Source organism: Schistocerca cancellata, chromosome 4 (assembly GCF_023864275.1).
Source record: "Schistocerca cancellata isolate TAMUIC-IGC-003103 chromosome 4, iqSchCanc2.1, whole genome shotgun sequence".
Classification (NCBI taxonomy): Eukaryota; Metazoa; Arthropoda; class Insecta; order Orthoptera; family Acrididae; genus Schistocerca; species Schistocerca cancellata.
Genome location: NC_064629.1, coordinates 377,690,060 through 377,708,742, shown reverse-complemented (window position 1 = coordinate 377,708,742; position 18,683 = coordinate 377,690,060). Strand labels below are relative to the sequence as shown.

At 41.5% G+C, this 18,683-nt stretch overlaps 1 protein-coding gene across 5 annotated transcripts in view; it reads left to right on the top strand.

Moving 5' to 3' along the window:
* The window catches only part of LOC126184872 (uncharacterized), a 100,657-nt gene that overhangs the window by 19,727 nt on the left and 62,247 nt on the right, over positions 1 to 18,683 (top strand). For 2 of the 5 annotated variants that reach the window (XM_049927493.1, XM_049927492.1), the window contains exons 2-14: positions 2,286 to 2,338; positions 2,509 to 2,547; positions 2,717 to 2,767; positions 3,464 to 3,514; positions 9,461 to 9,511; positions 9,661 to 9,711; positions 9,835 to 9,885; positions 10,012 to 10,044; positions 10,170 to 10,223; positions 10,349 to 10,402; positions 10,535 to 10,585; positions 10,722 to 10,775; positions 10,915 to 10,950. In XM_049927493.1, coding sequence (XP_049783450.1) covers positions 2,314 to 2,338; positions 2,509 to 2,547; positions 2,717 to 2,767; positions 3,464 to 3,514; positions 9,461 to 9,511; positions 9,661 to 9,711; positions 9,835 to 9,885; positions 10,012 to 10,044; positions 10,170 to 10,223; positions 10,349 to 10,402; positions 10,535 to 10,585; positions 10,722 to 10,775; positions 10,915 to 10,950 — 601 coding nt within the window. In that variant the 5' untranslated portion in view covers positions 2,286 to 2,313. Of the gene's footprint in view, positions 1 to 2,285; positions 2,339 to 2,496; positions 2,548 to 2,716; positions 2,768 to 3,463; positions 3,515 to 9,460; positions 9,512 to 9,660; positions 9,712 to 9,834; positions 9,886 to 10,011; positions 10,045 to 10,169; positions 10,224 to 10,348; positions 10,403 to 10,534; positions 10,586 to 10,721; positions 10,776 to 10,914; positions 10,951 to 18,683 lie in introns of all 5 variants that reach the window. The other 3 variants (XM_049927494.1, XM_049927495.1, XM_049927490.1) reach the window with 2 other exon arrangements.

Sequence of the window (18,683 nt, the reverse complement as noted above, 5' to 3'; positions counted from 1 at the left end):
TAAAAAAGATATGTCCCTCAATAAATGTAAATTAACAAACTTCTCTCTGCATTTATTTTCACTATGCAATATTTCATCGGCACCATTTGTATGTATCTTGATGTAATTGTCTATATTTTTACTGCCATAAGATTACGTGAATGCAACAGTGTGTTGAAAATGAATCTGTTGCTCAGTAGCAAAGTGTGAGTTACTTGCTTTTGATAGCGTAATCTTGAACTAGTCTGGGACTGCATATGTAACCCTCATTTTATGGCCAACAAACTTTCATTGAACACAAAATTAGCATTATGTTACAAGAGATTACATTAATCATTAGTCCACAAAACCAGACAATAATAGTTCGTAATTGAAGTTAATATAAGTCTAAGCATGATTGCTTCATTGTGCATGTGTATTGTAATTATAATATTGACCCCATTTCCACGCAAATCCTATGCTAGTGGGAACCACATACTCACAAAATAAGAACTCTCTACAGAAATGTTACAGCTGCTCATGGAGTGCATATAATAGGTACATCACTCTAACCACTCAGTAATCAGAAAGCACAGCAATTACTATCCAAACGCAAGTCCAGTTCAGTCCTTTGGTGATGGTCATAGTTTACTTTATAGAGGTGGAGTTGGAGTTGGATAGTAGAAGTTAGTGAAGGAAAAACAGAGTAAACTAGCTACTGGGTGGCCTTATGTTGGTCCCCTATAGATTTTCACGTGACTCGCCTGTGATATTAGTGCCATCTCTGCCGGTGGAAACCTAATCGAACATGGTCAGTGTTTCTCATATCGGCACATCTTTATGTTCCTTCTGCATGTCTTGGGGGATTACTAAATCTGCAGCATGACATTTCCTTTTATTGGCAAGCAAACTACAGTAATGACCCTTCTTTTGAAAATGATAAGCTTATAGTGGTGTAGGGCTTTTAACAAGCTACCCCCCTCATCCCCTATTTTTATTTTGAAAGTGTAGTTGACAGTCTTGCAGTGACACCTTATATGTAACTATAGATGTTCATACTGCAGTTCATTTATATCAATACTTTTTGTATTTGTAAATTGTAAATTTACAATAATGACAACACGAAACATACTTATGTAGCTGAAATAGATTTAATACCAGAGATTAGTGTCATGACAACACACTAATTACCCTTGTCATGAATGCTGTAACATTGGCTGAACATTTTCCTGCCAAATAATTTAATGTAAAATTACCTAAGAACAAACTGTAGCATCTTCTGCTCTAAAACTTCTCTGATGTTGTGATTGCAATTAAAAGTGCCCTTAACTTGTAAAAGTTCAGACTGTGTATCATATCCAGTTGTGTGCATCATCATTTCACTCAGCATTTGCTCTCTGCTGATATCACTGATGGAATTACTGAAATAATACTTTTATGAACACAAATTTTGCACACTTAATGACAGTAAATAGAAATCTCATGGCCACTGTAGACTGGGGTGTTGTGGTTTCTTGACATTGGAAAGCTAAATAATAGTATGAATTAAAAGCAGAAATGCTATGCAGATCAAACCATTCACACAGAAAGGGCTTCACCTGTTGCATTTCTCCAGCATCAAATCAAAAATGCCGTAGGAGCTGTATGTTCAGCTGCAGCCGTGCTATCTAGATGAGTCGTATCACAATAGGGTAATATTGTATGGCATGGCATGGCATTAATTTTATAGCTTCATAAGACACTCTCATCCTCTGGTTTCACACCACTATTGTAGCAGCATGAGCTGTGCGATAAGAAATACCCCTGTATTAAAAGAAATCAACTATCCAGAAATTTTTCATTGTACCCTATTTGAACTTTCTCACATGCTGATATTATTCCACTCAGTGGCGAGAGTCATATTGTACGTTACTTTCAAATAACCATATTATTTGTCAATACAATAAATATTGATCTTGGTGGAACAGTGATCAACATAGAGTGGTGCTGGGATGTTGTGTGCAACACCTGCATTCAATCTTAATTTTTAGGCACTCCAGTTTACACTTTCAACTTGTTGTAATAATCAGTCATCATTATTTTCTGATACTTTACAAAATGCTTACATTTATACATTAAAAGTTTAAAGATTTTACTGTAATTCAAAATGTGACAATTACTAGCGCCACTGACCTTTCAAGAGTGTCCATTTTGCTATTGTAAACAGAAGTTAGTATTTTCTTGAATATAATGAAATTAAGACTGCAATTTTTTTACACATTGAAGATGTTATTTCTCACATTGTGTTGCTCACATCTAACTAATGCAAGATCTTATCTTTAATGCAGATCAAACAGGTGAACCAGCAGAGGGTAGATGGATACCACAACAGGACAAGGAGGTGAGGACTGAATAAATTCGTTACCCTAGCAATTTATAAACTTGTATTTAATGAAAAATAATAAATTTAAAACTGCACTATTTTTATATATTGATAGTGTTATTTATCACGCTGTGTTGTTCACATTCAACTAATGGAAGCTCATATCTTTCTTGCTGAACATATTGAAGAATCTGCAGTGGCTGGTGTGGATGCAATAGCAGTACAACGTGAGGGCTGGATAGTTTTTTGTTACTTCACTATATTAGTGCTTTAGAAACTTGTATTTTGTGAAAAATAATGAATTTAAAACTCCAGTATTTTTATACATTGATAGATGTTATTTCTCACGATGTGTTGCTTACATACAGTTAATGGATGCTGTTATCTTTCTTGTAGAACATCGTCAAGAAACAGCAGTGGCCAGTGCGGATGCACCAACATTACAAGGTGAGAGATAGATAGATTTGTGTCACTGAACTAGCTTAGGCACCTAGAAATTTGTATTTTGTAGAGTATAATGAATTTAAGACCAGTATTTTTACATAGTGATAGATATTATTTTGTATGCTCTACAGCACACATGCAACTAATGGAAGTCCATATCTCTCTTATAAAACAGAGTAAAAACCTCCAAAGGCTTTCTTCAAGATGTTGTAATGATCATGCATTACTATTGTTTGATACTCTGCAAAATGCCTATATTTACACATTATATGTTTAAAGATTTCACTGTAATTCAAAATGTGACAATTACTAGTCCTACTGACCTTTCAAGTTTGTTCAGTCTGCTATTGTAAACCAAAGTTAGTATTTTTCCGAATATAATGAATTTAAGACTGCAGTATTTTTATGCGTTGATAGATGTCATTTCTCTCACTGTGTAACTCACATTCAACTAATGGATGCTCTAATCTTTCTTGTAGAACAACATCAGAAAACAGCAGTGTCTAGTGTGAGTGCACCCACAGTACTAGGGGAGGGCTGGATAGATTTTGTTACTTAACTATATTAGCAATTTTAGAAACTTGTATTTTGTGAAAGGCAATGAATTAAAAAGTGCAACTTTTTTACTCATTGATAGATGTTATTTCTCACACTGATTTGCTCACATTCAACTAATGGAAGCTGTGATCTTTCTTGCAGAACAAAGTGAAGGACGTGCAGAAGGCAGTGCGGATGCCCCAACAGGACAAGGTGAGGGCTGGAGGGATTTGTGTTTCTTAAGTGTCTTACTTATATGTAAACTTGTATTTTGTGAAAAAGAATGAATTTAAAAATACAATATTTTTTAACTTTGATAGACGTTATTTCTCACCCAGTGTTGCTCACATTTAGCTAATGGATGCTCGTGTCTTTCTTGTAGAACATCAACGTAGTCATCTGTCATTTGCTTATTTCTTCCAAATAGTCTTTCTACGTTACTGACAGTACAGTTAGCCTTCTGCCGTCGAGCATTGTGTCAGCAGTGCGCAAGTATCAGCATTACTGCATTTACTAGGCAGTCTTGTATTTTAATAACCATTTAAATTTTGTGTCAAATTGTTTGTGCTCTCTGTAGATTAGTTCAGACGTTCTTTGAACAACGCTATTAGGCATGGATAGGGACTGCGACTGCTGTGTGGGCTGAGTTGGCATCCTTTCGCTCCCAGCTTCAGGCAGTGTTGGCTTCGGTCACACAGCCTGAGGCTGTTGCCAATGGGCATCACTGTTGGGGATGGCCAGCTCATCCCACACATTCCCCGATCATACTACGGCTGTCGCTGCCCGGGCTACTGTCCACATTGAGGCTGACCCCTCACCCCTGGTAGAGTGGGAGGTCGTCTCGAGGTGTGGCTGGGGGCGAAAGACATTCCGAAGGGCTGAACAGAAGGCCTCTCCAGTTTGTCTGACGAACCGGTTTCAGGCTGTCTCTCCGGCTTATACTGATCTTCGGCTGGACATGGCTGCTTGTCCTGTTTCAGAGGTTGCCCCTCAGTCTGCAAGATCTGGGAGGTCACAGAGGATGGGCTTACTGGTAGTTGGGAGCTCCAACCTCAGGCACGTAATGGGGCCCCTTAGGGATATGGCTGCAAGGGAGGGGAAGAAAACCAATGTGCACTCTGTGTGCATACCGGGGGGGGGGGGGGGGGGGTGTCATTCCAGATGTGGAAAGGGTCTTTCCGGATGCCATGAATGGTACAGGGCGCATCCATCTGCAGGTGGTCACTCATGTCGGCACCAATGATGTGTGTCACTGTGGAGCGGAGGAAATCCTCTCTGGCTTCTGGCGGCTACCTGATTTGGTGAAGACTGCCAGTCACGCTAGCGGGATGAAAGCAGAGCTCACCATCTGCAGCATCATTGACAGGACTGACTGCGGACCTTTGGTACAGAGCCGAGTGGAGGGTCCGAATCAGAGGCTGAGACGGATCTGCGACCATGTGGGCTGTAGATTCCTCGACTTGTACCTTAGGGTGGTGGGGTTACGGGTTCCACTGGATAAGTCAGGAGTCCACTACACGCAGCAGGCGGCTCCATGGTTAGCAGGGGTCGTGTGGTGTGGACTGGGCGGTTTTTTAGGTTAGATGGCCTCGGGCAAGTACAGAAAGGGCAACAGCCTCAAAGGGTGCGGGGCAAAGTCAGGACATGCGGAGACCAAGCAGCAATTGGTATTGTAATTGTAAACTGTCAAAGCTGCGTTGGTAAAGTACCGGAACTTCAAGCAGTGATAGAAAGCACCGAAGCTGAAATCATTATAGGTACGGAAAGCTGGCTGGAGCCAGAGATAAATTCTGCCGAAATTTTTACAAAGGCACAGACGGTGTTTAGAAAGGATAGATTGCATGCAACCGGTGGTGGCATGTTTGTCACTGTTAGTAGTAGTTTATCCTGTAGTGAAATAGAAGTGGATAGTTCCTGTGAATTATTATGGGTGGAGGCTATACTCAACAACTGAGCTAGGTTAAAAATTGGCTCCTTTTACCGACCTCCTGTCTCACCAGCATTAGTGGCAGAACAACTGAGAGAAAATCTGGAGTACATTTCACATAAATTTCGTCAGCATGTTATAGTCTTAGGTGGAGATTTCAATTTACCAGATATAGACTCGGACACTCAGATGTTTAGGACGGGTGGTAGGGACAGAGCATTGAGTGACATTATACCGAGTGCACTATCCCAAAATTACCTCGAGCAATCAAACAGAGAACTGACGCATGGAGATAACATCTTTGACCTGCTGATAACAAACAGACCCGAACTTTTTGACTCTGTAAGTGCAGAACAGGGAATCAGTGATCATAAGGCCATTGCAGCATCCCTGAAGATGGAAGTAAATAGGAGTATAAAAAAGGGAGGAAGGTTTATCTGTTTAGCAAGAGTAATAGGAGGCAGTTTTCTGACTACCTAACAGATCAAAACGAAAATTTCTGTTCCGACACTGACAATGTTGAGTGTTTATGGAAAAAGTTCAAGGCAATCATAAAATGCATTTTAGACAGGTACGTGGCGAGAAAACTGTGAGGGACAAGAAAAATCCACCGTGGTTCAACAACAAAGTTGGGAAACTACTGCGAAAGCAAAGAGAACTTCACTGCAAATTTAAACACAGCCAAAACCTCTCAGAGCAACAGAAGCTAAATGATGTCAAAGTTAGCGTAAGGAGGGCTATGCATGAAGCATTCCGTGAATTCGAAAGTAAAATTCTATGTACCGACTTGACAGAAAATCCTAGGAAGTTCTCGTCTTACGTTAAATCAGTAAGTGGCTCGAAACAGCATATCCAGACACTCCAGGATGATGATGGCATTGAAACAGAGAATGACATGCGTAACACTGAAATACTAAACACCTTTTTCCAAAGCTGTTTCATAGAGGAAGACCACACTGCAGTTCCTTCTCTAAATCCTTCTGCAAACGAAAGAATGGCTGACATCGAAATAAGTGTCCAAGGGATAGAAAAGCAACTGAAATCACTCAATAGAGGAAAGTCCACTGGAACTGACGGGATACCAATTCGATTCTACACAGAGTACACGAAAGAACTTGCCCCCCTTCTAACAGCCGTGTACCGCAAGTCTCTAGAGGAATGGAAGGTTCCAAATGATTGGAAAGGAGCACAGGTAGTTCCAGTTTTCATGAAGGGTCGTCGAGTAGATGCGCAAAACTATAGGCCTATATCTCTAATATTGATCTGTTGTAGAATTTTAGAACATGTTTTTGCTCACGTATCCTGTTATTTCTGGAAACCCAGAATCTACTCTGTGGGAATCAACATGGATTCTGGAAACAGCAATCATGTGAGACCCAACTTGCTTTTTTTGTTCATGAGACCAAGAAAATATTAGATACAGGCTCCCATGTAGATGCCATTTTCCTTGACTTCCGGAAGGCGTTCGATACAGTTCCGCACTGTCGCCTGATAAAGTAAGAGCCTACAGAATATCAGACCAGCTGTGTGGCTGGACTGAAAAGTTTTTAGCAAACAGAACACAGCATGTTGTTCTCAATGGAGAGACATCTACAGACGTTAAAGTAACCTCTGGCATGCCACAGGGAGTGTTAAGGGACCATTGCTTTTCACAATATATATAAATGACCTAGTAGATAGTGTCGGAAGATCCATGTGGCTTTTCATGGATGATGCTGTAGTATACAGAGAAGTTGCAGCTTTAGAAAATTGTAGTGAAATGCAGGAAGATCTGCAGCAGATAGGCACTTGGTGCAGGGGGTGGCAACTGACCGTTAACATAGACAAATGTAATGACATAGAAAGAAGGATCCTTTATTGTATGATTATATGATAGCAGAACAAACACTGGTAGTAGTTACTTCTGTAAAATATCTGGTAGTATATGTACGGAACAATTTCAAGTGGAATGATTATATAAAATTAATTGTTGATAAGGCGGGTGCCAAGTTGAGATTCATTGGGAGAGTCTTTAGAAAATGTAGTCCATCAACAAAGGAGGTGGCTTACAAAACACTCGTTCAACCTATACTTGAGTATTGCTCATCAGTGTGGGATCCGTACCAGGTCGGGTTGACAGAGGAGATAGAGAAGATCCAAAGAAGAGCAGCACGTTTCGTCAAGGGGTTATTTGGTAAGCGTGATAGCGTTACAGAGATGTTTAGCAAACTCAAGTGGCAGACTTTGCAAGAGAGGCGCTCTGTATCGCAGTGTAGCTTGCTGTCCAGGTTTCGAGAGGGTGCATTTTTGGATGAGGTATCGAATATATTGCTTCTCCCTACTTATACCTCCCCGGGAGGTCACAAATGTAAAATTAGAGAGATTCGAGCATGCATGGAGGCTTTCTAGCAGTCGTTCTTCCCGCGAACCATACGTGACTGGAACAGGAAAGGGAGGTAGCGACAGTGGCATGTAAAGTGCCCTCTGCCACACGCCGTTGGGTGGCTTGCGAAGTATAAATGTAGATGTAGATGTAGATGTAGATCAAGAAACAGCAGTGGCCAGTGTGAATGTACCAACTGTACAAGGTGAGGACTGGATAGATTTGTGTTACTAAACTTTATTAGCAAGTGAGAAACTTGTATTTTGCAAAATGTAATGAATTATAAATTACACTACTGGATTATTCTAAGTGATGTACCCATTTTCATATTTATTGAAGTACAATCCAAAATAACAAGCTTTGTACTAATGAAAAGAGGTAGTTTCAAAGTTTTTTTCATAAAGTTTGATATCAATTTAATAATTTGTAATTAATTACTTTGTAATAATTATTTAATAATTAGAAATGTGGTAAATATTATACATGTTCAGTGTGGCCACCATTGGCTTCATGACAAACATTGACGTAGTAGCCAAATTCGTCCCACACTCAGAAAGCATATCTACTGTTACTTAGTGCATGGCTTCATAGATACGGTTCTGCACATCATTCAGAGTGGTTGGTAGAGGCAGAATGTAGACAGCTTCCTTCACACAACCCCATAAGAAACAGTTCCAGGGTGTGAGATCAGGAGATCTCGGTGGCCAGAAGTGCAGAGCCAGGTCCTCAAGTCCCCTGCGACTGATCCAACGCTGAGGAAGGAAGTCATTTAAAAAGCCTTATACATCATGGTGCCAATGGGATGGAGCTCCATCCTGTTGGAAAATGGAGTCCTGGGAAACTTCCATAACTTGAGGGAACAGCCATTGATCCAACATGTCCAGGTATGTGATTCCCGTTACAGTTCTTCCTGCAAAGAGAAATGGTTCATAAACCTTTGTACGGATATGGCACAGAACACGTAGATTTTCAATGAGTCTCTTTTTTGTTGCAATGGTGAATGTAGATTTTCCAAACCCCATATGTGAACATTGTGTCTGTTGACTTTTCCACTAAGTTGGAACGTTGCTTCATCTCTAAAAATTACATGCTGTAGAAATGCGTCATCCTCCATCCTTCCTAGCATATAACCACAAAATGCGAGACACTTCCCTTTGTCATTCGGGTTGAGAGCCTGCAAAAGTTGTAACAGGTATGGCTTGTACAGTAAACACCATCTCAGAACTTTTCATACAGTTGGTTGGGGTATTCCAAGTTCTTGATTGGCTCTATTGGTAGACTTATTGGGACTGCACACTAAACTTTCCTGAATCAGTTGGACATCATGCTCTGACACATGTAGTTGGCCTGTGTCTTTTCACTTGCACACAGTCCCAGTCTGTTTAAATTGCTTAAACCAAATGCTAATACTTTTGCGAGTTGGTGACTGAATACCAAATTTGGTACGAAATGCCTGCTGCACAGTAGTTTGCGACTCATTTCTTGCGAACTCATGAATGCAGAAAACCTTGTGCTCCACAGTCACCATCTCACTCACAACTGACAGTGAAATGGAATGACGGCCCAGTTGCCAAGCGAACTCTATTGACCATTTCTGAAACCATCACCCCCCCCCCCCCCCCGCACCCCCTCTCCCGCCCCCCGCTCCCCCCCCCCCCTCCCATCTGCTGCCGCCCATCAGAAACTTTGAAACTTCCTCTTTTCTTTGGTATAAAGCTTGTTCATTTTGGATTTGTAATTGAATACGTACGAATTTTTGAAAATGGGTCCATCATTTAGAATAACCCTGTATTTTTACTTAATGATCGATGTTATTTCTCACAATGTGTTGCTCAAATCTGACTAATGGAATCTCTTATCTTTCTTGCAGAACATATTGAAGAGCCTGCTGAGGCTAGTGCGGATGCAACAACAGAACAAGGTGAGGGCAGGGTAGATTTATGTTACAAACTTGTATTTTGTGAAAAATAATGAATTTAACACTGCAGTATTTTTACACATTGACAGATATTATTTCTCACACTGTGTTACTCACATTCAGTTAATGGGTGCTCTTCATCTTTCTTGTAGAAAAACATCAAGAAACAGCAGTGCCTACTGTGGATGCACCAACTGGACAATGTGAGGGTTGGATAGATTTGTATACTTAACAAGCTTAGGAACCTAGAAATAAGCGTTTTCTGTTTGAAATCTTTTACTTTCCCTTACCTGTGCCAGCACTAAAAGACAATTGCATTTTTTTAGATGCCCAGCGAGTAGAAACTTTTATTAACGAAGTGGCTGCTTTGGACCAAGGTACAGTGTCTCAATTTCATTTAAAGGAGAAAGTTTCATGTTGTAGAAATATTAAAATTTCACATTTTTGATCTTTTTGTTTGGCTTTTCTGTATTAGTTCAAAAAGATTATTTTTCTAATTCTAGCACTTTCCGATCTTCGAGCTTCACAACAGAAAGGTATGGCATTCATTTAGGTTTGTTATATAAGAATTCCTATATTCTAGAAATATCAAAATTCCCCTTGTGCAATCTTGGTTTCAAATGTAATATGTATTAATTCCAAATGATGTTTTTTATTCTAGTTAAAAGGTTGCTAGCAATTTCACAAGCTGGCATTACTGGGCTATTACTACCAGGTAAGATACATTTGGCATTTTGTTTTGAATATAGTTTTGAAATTCAAAAAATATCACACTTCTTTATTTCAATTCTGTGTTTCACCTTACCTGTTGTTTTTCCAAAAATAATTTTCTCATTCCAGTGGCTAACCCACGAGGAGTTGTAGGACGCCACATTGCTGCACTACCACATCGAAGTAAGTTGTGGAGAGAGTTATGATCTCCAACAAGTTGTAGGTTTTGGAAATAGCAGAATTCTCTGGATGGAGTCTTGTTTTTTAATGTTATCTGCACTAATTCCAAATGATGGTTTTTCTGATTGATTGTAGGGTCCCAGCAGTATCGAGTTGTAAAAGCCAAGTTCGATGCACTTAAAGAAGGTATGTACTACTTGCAGCTTTTTCCCCCTCCTTGTATAACTAGTTGCGGATTCTGGAAAGAACACTTTTCTCTGTGTACAAACTTATGTTCTACCTTCAGTGTGATAATTCCTAAAGCTGATTTCTCTGTTTCCAGCATATTACCAACTAAGAGCTGCAGAAGTGAATGGGGTTGCTCTAGCAGAAAAAGGTAGTTTCTTGAGTCATTTATTGAATAGAAAGTTTTGATTTCTACAAATAACACATCTGCTAGTGTGCTATATTATGTTTTATCTTATGCTTGCTAGTTAAAAATGATTTTCTGATTCCAATGTTAAAACAATTTGCAGTTACAGAAGATGGAAGGGCTGTCTATGGAGCATGGGGTATGTTCCACACTTAGTATTATATAAATAGTTTAGAATTTGGAAATAACTCAATATTAATGCGTGAAAAGTTGTGTATCACCATGTCTGTGCTAGTTCAAACAGAGTTTGTATTCAGTCAACTGCCCAAAATGGTCTAATGCTATTTTGTTACTATTCTGGTTGTTTGCTGTTCCAGTCTTTCATATAATACCATGTTAGTTAGTTTTCCTTAAATGTCTTTTGTTGCTTTGTAAAACTTAATATCTTGGCAGCATATCATTGGTATTTACAAGGAGCTGAAAAATGCCAGATGAATTTTTGGAGCAGCAAACTGCTTGAAGAAAGATTCTTCTAAATAATGGAGAAATGTGCACTTTCATTCACAGAAAGATTTTTAACCTACCTCAAATCAAATATGAATCATCAGTTCTTTTTTACATGCTATTTAACATGCGAAAAATTGAAAGAATACTGTCCTAATAAGAATGTCTGTCATTGAATGAAAGATGTTGGTCTATTTTATGTTGTTAATGTCACAGTAGTGCTGTCATGGCTAAAAATATGTTTATATATTAATAGATTAGGGATTAATTCTGCATTATGATGAAGGAATAATACCCCCCTGTGGGTCTGGGAGTTAAAATAGGCCCGAGGTATTCCTGCCTGTTGTAAGAGGCGACTAAAAGGAGTCTGACACATTTCGGCCTTTATGTGATGGTCCCCTGTAGGGTTTGACCTCCATTTTTCAAAATTTTCCTGAAGGCCGAGCCAATTGGTGAAGGGCGCATTAAATTATGCATAGTGTCCATCATGGGCTGAGACCTCTCGCATCCTCCATCAACGTGGAGCTGCACTTCCAGTCATTCTCCAGCCATTGTGCGAGGTCACCCTCCTGGGTGCGTTTTCCTCCATCCTCTGTGCAGTATCGCTTCCTGCACTGTCGACAATAATGGACTTCTTAGCTCATTTGTGTCTGATATCCAGCTCAGTAGCCAGTCTGTTGTGGTGAGGCCGCCATGTACCCTGTTGGTTGTAGCCCCCTGTCCATATAGGGATTGCTCTGCTGGTGCCTGCACCGTTAACTCCCCACATATGCCAATGAGTAGATGCCCATCACTCTGGGGCATCGGGACTCCCGGAAATGGCCATCCTGCCAGGTGGCCTTTGCTGCACCTGGGTAGAGCCCTTGGAGAGGGCCCCTTGTCGGAGTGGGTGACATCAGGGCAGATGACACGCCATGAAGCATAGTACGTCATCTCTTGCTGGTGGTCAAACACCAGCAGTCTCTAAGCTATCAAGGTCTAACTTAAATGCTAAGAAATACAACCCCAAATCATTCCCACCCCCTGGCTACACCATCGGAGGAACACCAGGCTAAGGATGGCAGCAAAGCTTATTCACCTCGGTACCTTGTATGTACGAGAGTTGATGGGGATTCTTTCTTATCAATGAAACCTCACTTTTTTGTGGAGCATTTAGAGGACAAGTTTATGGAGGTGGAGGGCTTGCCCAAAATGCGGTCAGGGTCGGTCTTGATCAGAACACCATCCTCTGCCCAGTCATGGGCACTACTGCCTGTGACAAGCGGGGGGATGTTTCTGTTTCCATCACACCCGATAAGAGCTTAAATATGTTCCAGGGTATCATATTTCACTGGGACCTTTTTTTGCAGTCTGACGATGAGCTGCACGCCAATTTAGAGCAGCAGGTTGTCCATTTCGTTCAGCACATCCACTGTGCTGGTTGCCACTGGTGCTTTCATCTTGACATTTGAGGGTGACACATTACCCGAGAAGAGCAAGGTGATGGTCTACCACTGTGATGTAAAGCCATATATCCCTCCCCAGATGTGGTGCTTTAAGTGCTGGAAGTTCAGCCATATGTCTTCCTGCTGTACTTCCAGCATCACCTCTCAGGATTGTGGACATCCTTCACATCTCAATACTCCCTGTCCCCGTCACCCATCTGTGTCAACTGCAGAGAGCACCATTCGCCTTGCTCGCCAGACTGCAGGATTCTCCAGAAAGAAAGAAAAATAATGGAATACAAGACCCTGGACTGACTGACCTACACTGAGCAAAGAGAAAATATGAGAGGCCACATACTGTGATTATGACGTCAACCTATGCCGCCACAACCTACTTTAGGAGCAGCATTCCCCCAACCATTGGGGACGTCAGACCCCACTTCCCAGCCAGAGAAGTGTAAGTCTTCTTCAGCTCCTCTCGCCAGGAAGGGATCCCTTGGGTCACTCCCTTCCCAGGTTCCTACCAGTGACAAAGCTAACACCCGCCAGTGGCTGAAGCAAATATAGGTAGCTGGTCATGGAGCTTCATCATCCTCCTCAGTCCCTGAGGCTGAATCAATGAAGCCCTCCCAGCCGGACAAACCTAACGAGCAGAAAGAGAAACCTAAAAAGAAAAAGACTCCAAACAAGTAGGGCACTGCGGTGACACCCACACCACCACTGCCTACAAGCTCTGTGTCATAGGATGAGGTGGAGATTCTGGTGTCCACTGAGGACTTAGATCTCGCTGGGCCTTGAGGCACAATGGATGTTGATCGCACAGGTACTCATCTGGTGGCAGCAGGTGACCCTGAGTCGTAGACTGCCTCATTGAGTGTTTCATACCTTCGCAGTCTCATGATCACGTAATCTTCCAGTGGAATTGAGTTGGCTTTCTCCACCACCTGGGTGAGCTACGGCAACTGTAAAGCTTTACACCTACTTTCTGCATTGCCCTGCAGGAAACCTGGTTTCCGGAAATGCAGACCCCTGCCCTCCCCAGCTGTAAGCGATATTACAGGAACCGTAGCGACTGTAATAGAGTGTCAGGTAGATTTTGCGTCTATGTCTTGAACTCAGTATGTAGTGAACCTGTGCCTCTTCAAACCCCTCTTGAAGCTGTGGCTGTCAAGATAAGGACAACACAGGAAATAACTGTCTGCAATGTATATCTTCCTCCAGATGGTGCAGTACCCCTGAATGTATTGGCTGCACTGAGTGGTCAACTCCCTAAACCTTTCCTACTTTTGGGTGATTTTAATGCGCATAACCCCTTGTGGGGTGGCACTATGCTTACTGGCCAAGGTAGGGAGGTCAAATATACTGTCACAACTCGACCTCTGCCTCTTAAATACAGGTGTCCCCACACATTTCAGTGTAGCACATGGCACGTATTCAGCCATCAATCCCTTGGTTTGCAGTCCTGGCCTTCTCCCATCTATCCACTGGAGAGCACATGATGACCTGTGTGGTAGTGACCACTTCCCCATCTTCCTGTCACTCCCCTGGCATCACGCCCATGAGTGCTTACCCAGATGGGCTTTAAACAAGGCAGACTGGGAAGTCTTCACCTCTGCTGTCACCGCTGAATCTCCCCCACATGGTGCCATCAGTGTTGAGCAGGTCACTACAATGATTGTTTGTATGGTGGAAAACTCAATCCCTCGTTCTTTAGGGTGCCTCCAGCAAAAGAAAGTCCCTTGGTGGTCGTCGGAAGTCACTGAGGCAATTAAAGAGCATCAGTGAGCCCTACAGTGACATAAGCAGCACCCTTCCCTCCAGTACTTAATAGCCTTTAAGCAGCTCCGTGCCTGCATTCGCCAGCTTATAAAATGACAGAAATAGGAGTGTTGGGAGAGGTACGTGTTGACCTTTGTGTGCCATACGTCACTTTCTCAAGTCTGGATGAAGATCATACATCATTTTGGGTATGAGACCGTAACAGGTGTCCCTAGCATTAACATAAATGGCGTGTTATCTACTGATGTAGACGCAATTGCCGAGCACTTTTCTGAGCACTATGCTCAAGCCTCTGTGTCGGGGAACTACCCCCCAGCCTTTTGCACCCTCAAATGGTGGATGGAAAGGAAAGTCCTCTCATTCACTGCATGCCACAGTGAACCCTATAACACCCCATTTACAGAGTGGGATCTCCTCAGTGCCCTTGCAAATTGCCCCAATGCAGCTCCTGGGCCACATGAGATCCACAGTCAGATGATTATACAGCTCTTGTCTGATTACAAGCGACATCTCATCGTCATCAATTGGATCTGATGTGATGGCATCTTTCCATCACAGTGGCAAGAGAGCACCATCATTCAGGTACTCAAACCCAGTAAAAACCTTCTTCATGTGGATAGCTACTGGCCCACCAGCCTCACCAACATTCTTTGTAAGCTCCTGGAATGTATGATGTGTCGACAGTTGGTTGGGTCCTGGAGTCACATGGCCTACTGGCTCCATGTCAGGGTGGCTTCCACCAGGGTCGCTCTACCACTGATAACCTTGTGTCCCTCAAGTCTGCCATCCGAACAGCCTTTTCCAGATGCCAACATAGAGTTGCCATCTTTTTTGACTTACGTAAAGCATACGATACGACCTGGCCTCATCATATCCTTGTCATATTGGATGAGTGTGGTCTCCATGCCCTGCATCTGATATTTATCCAAAACTTCCTGTCACTCTGTACTTTCCGTGTCCAAGTCAGTGCCTCCCATAGTTTCTCCCATATTCAGGACAATGGCATTTCACAGGGCTCTGTATTGAGTGTCTCTCTATAAATAAAATAATTCCACCGATGACCTAGCTGTTGGGTCCCCCCCCCCTCCACCCCTCGCCCCCCCCCTCTTTTTAAACCATCCAAAGAACAATAGCACAATCTGATGCACTCCTTTTGCTTGTAACTTCTAAGAAGTATAACTCTTACATTCTACAGAAATGTGCTAAGGAAGCAAGTAGTGTGAAGAAAGCCCCTAATTTAATTTTGTTATAAAAAATATAGTCTGTTATCCAATTCTTGGCTCAGTAAAACTAAACAATATCTCTCTCTCTCTCTCTCTCTCTCTCTCTCTCTCTCTCTCTCTAAAATGGTTCAAATGGCTCTGAGCACTATGGGACTTAACTTCTGAGGTCATCAGTCCCCTAGAACTTGGAACTACTTAAACCTAACTAACCTAAGGACATCACACACATCCATGCCCGAGGCAGGATTCGAACCTGCGACCGTAGCGGTCGCGCGGTTCCAGACTGTAGCGCCTAGAACCGCTCGGCCACCCCGGCCGGCTCTCTCTCTCTCTCTCTCCCTCTCTCTCTCTCTCTCTCTCTCTCTCTCTGTGTGTGTGTGTGTGTGTGTGTGTGTGTGTGTGTGTGTGTGTGTGTGTGTGTGTGTGTTTTCTGTCAAATAAGGCAAGCTGAAAGTATTGAGTTTTCCTGCACTCAGAAAGATAAGAGTTAAAGATAAATGAATTGCATACACTGTTGAAGCATACTAGGTTGCATGAGAATGTTACCACACTAAAAAGTGAATATAATGAAGTCTTGGTCTTCTCTGTTTACATGCTGTGAATTCTCAAAGGAAGTTGACATATTATGTTTGTCTAAGTACAATAGCAGGAATGCAAATGTTAAACATAGAGGACTATAAATTAGTGGACAATTCCTGTAGGTAAAATATTGAGAGCAGAGAAGTTGTTATGTATCACATTTAAACAAAGAAAAACCACTATTTTCTGCTGAGGTCAACTATTGAAAGTGTGTGCTTATGAATTGTTGCAGCTGGTAAACTTACTTATGATTATCACAGTACATAGAACCCCATGGGGAAATTTTCAAATATTCTAGAAGAATGGAGTGTTAATTAGGTCCTCTAGCACAAAAAAGGCAAATGATAATCAGTGAATTTTTTAATATTTCGTGAAAAATTCAAGTAAAAAATGGAAATTTGACTTAATATTTGTAAGTTTTTTGTTGTTTTTCTCACCAAAACTGCACAGACGTACTGAACTCTAATTGACAACATATTTGTAAATGAACACTTAATTGTTATTTAGTCATGAATGGCCTCTCTGATCATGATGCACAACTAGCCATGCTTAGTAGCTTACCTGGCCACAGTAAAATTTATTTTTACTGTATAGCTTTGTTTTATACAAAGACATAATTATATTTACAAAAAAAACATCATAACCATTCACCCACAGCTCCATTATTTATGTACACCATGAATCATTCTTCATTTGTCACAAATATTTACACATAGTGTAGTAGTGTATGGTATATTGTGAAGTGCATATGATAACCCAGTGGTAATGCATGTCAACTCAACTCGTTCTTTGGTTGTAATTGATAAAACAGTTTGGTCTTAGATGCTTTATCTACATCCATTTGAAAGAATTACAGTTCTTGGCTCAGGAGAGACCATTTTGCATCTGCTTACAAGAAATTCATTTAGAAGTCACTGATGAACCTGAATTAAAGGAGTATAATCTTACTTGAGATGAGGGCTAGGGGTGGGCTGCCTGTCTTTGTTGATGATAGATGCCACTCGACTCCTGCCCATCTTACAGTGGCCATACAAGTTGCTGCAGTAGAGGTTACCACATTGGTTAAAATCACAATATGGTTTTTACATCTTCCACCTCATGATTCATTGGATGCAGATCCGCTGACAGAGCTCTTCTGGCCACTCCCACATGCATTCCTCCTCATGGTTAACTTCAGTGCACACAGTGTGGTGCGGGGCTTGGCTACCACTTGCTCCAGGGATCAAATTATCGAGTACTTTATTCATTTTGGGGTTATGTGCCTTTTGAACTTCGGTTATTTGACACACTGTACTACAGCTACAGGGTCATCTACAGCTGCTGACCTTTGTTTTTGCATCCCAGAAATTGCAGACTCATTTTAGAGGGAAGTGGCCACAGATTTGCATTGCAGTGATCACCTTCCAGTGAGGATTCATCTACATCAGTAGTTCTCCATTCCCCAATTTCACAATTTGAGCACAATACTTTCACTTGTTGGAAATTTCCCAGTCATGCCACCATTTTCTCGCTTCTTTCCAGTATATGTCTTTAGATTATAATAGTACATAATCTCTGTAGAATGTACTTTATTTATCTTCATCTGGCTCTCTTTGATGCACACACACACACCTCTGAATTGTATAGCAGTGGTGAACTTCCCTCAGTTTATTGTGTGCGTTTTTGGCAAGTTAGTAGGAAAGTGCAAATATCTAGAGATCGCCTTGAATCTGCTCAGCAACATTGTTTTAGCAAAGATTGGAGTCTCAATAATTTTTCTTCTTGACCAGGTGTCATTTTTAAATGATTTTGGTGTTAGCAAAATGAGGATGCAGAGAGCAAAATGTGCCTCAAATTCATCAGCTGTTACAGGAAACCAACATTCTTTGTTGCTACTTGAATTGGTAGCCGCTGTTTTCAGTACATAAGAGTTTGTTCCTCTTCCAACAAAATTATGACTGTTGTTAGAAATTCCTTTGTTAACAATCCATTAGTGACTTGAATTTCTGTAGAATTTTGTCCTAGATGCCATAGAACCGTTGCTCCCATTTTGGGTGTCACCGAGCAAACACTAATTTTAGATGACTAACTACATTGTCCCAGCCCCAGTGAATTGCTTTTGAAAAGTCCATAGCATGTTTTGTTATCATATTGGCACCCGTTTCTTTTGTCACCCCACTGGTTTCCCAGTTGTCCAAAACGCTACCATTTTTCTCACTGTATGATGTATAGTTTGCAGTGGCGTAATCTGTATCACTGCTTGAATCACTTAAATCACTTCCTTCCAAAAAGCACCAAATTCTCACAGTTTCTGCTTTGTTGGGGTCCAGGATGCTGACATTCAGGTGGCACACAGATCGCAGACTAAATACATGTAGGCTCGAATTAATGCCTCAATTTCAAAAACATACCTCTAGTGACATCTAGCATTGTGGGTGCAGAAC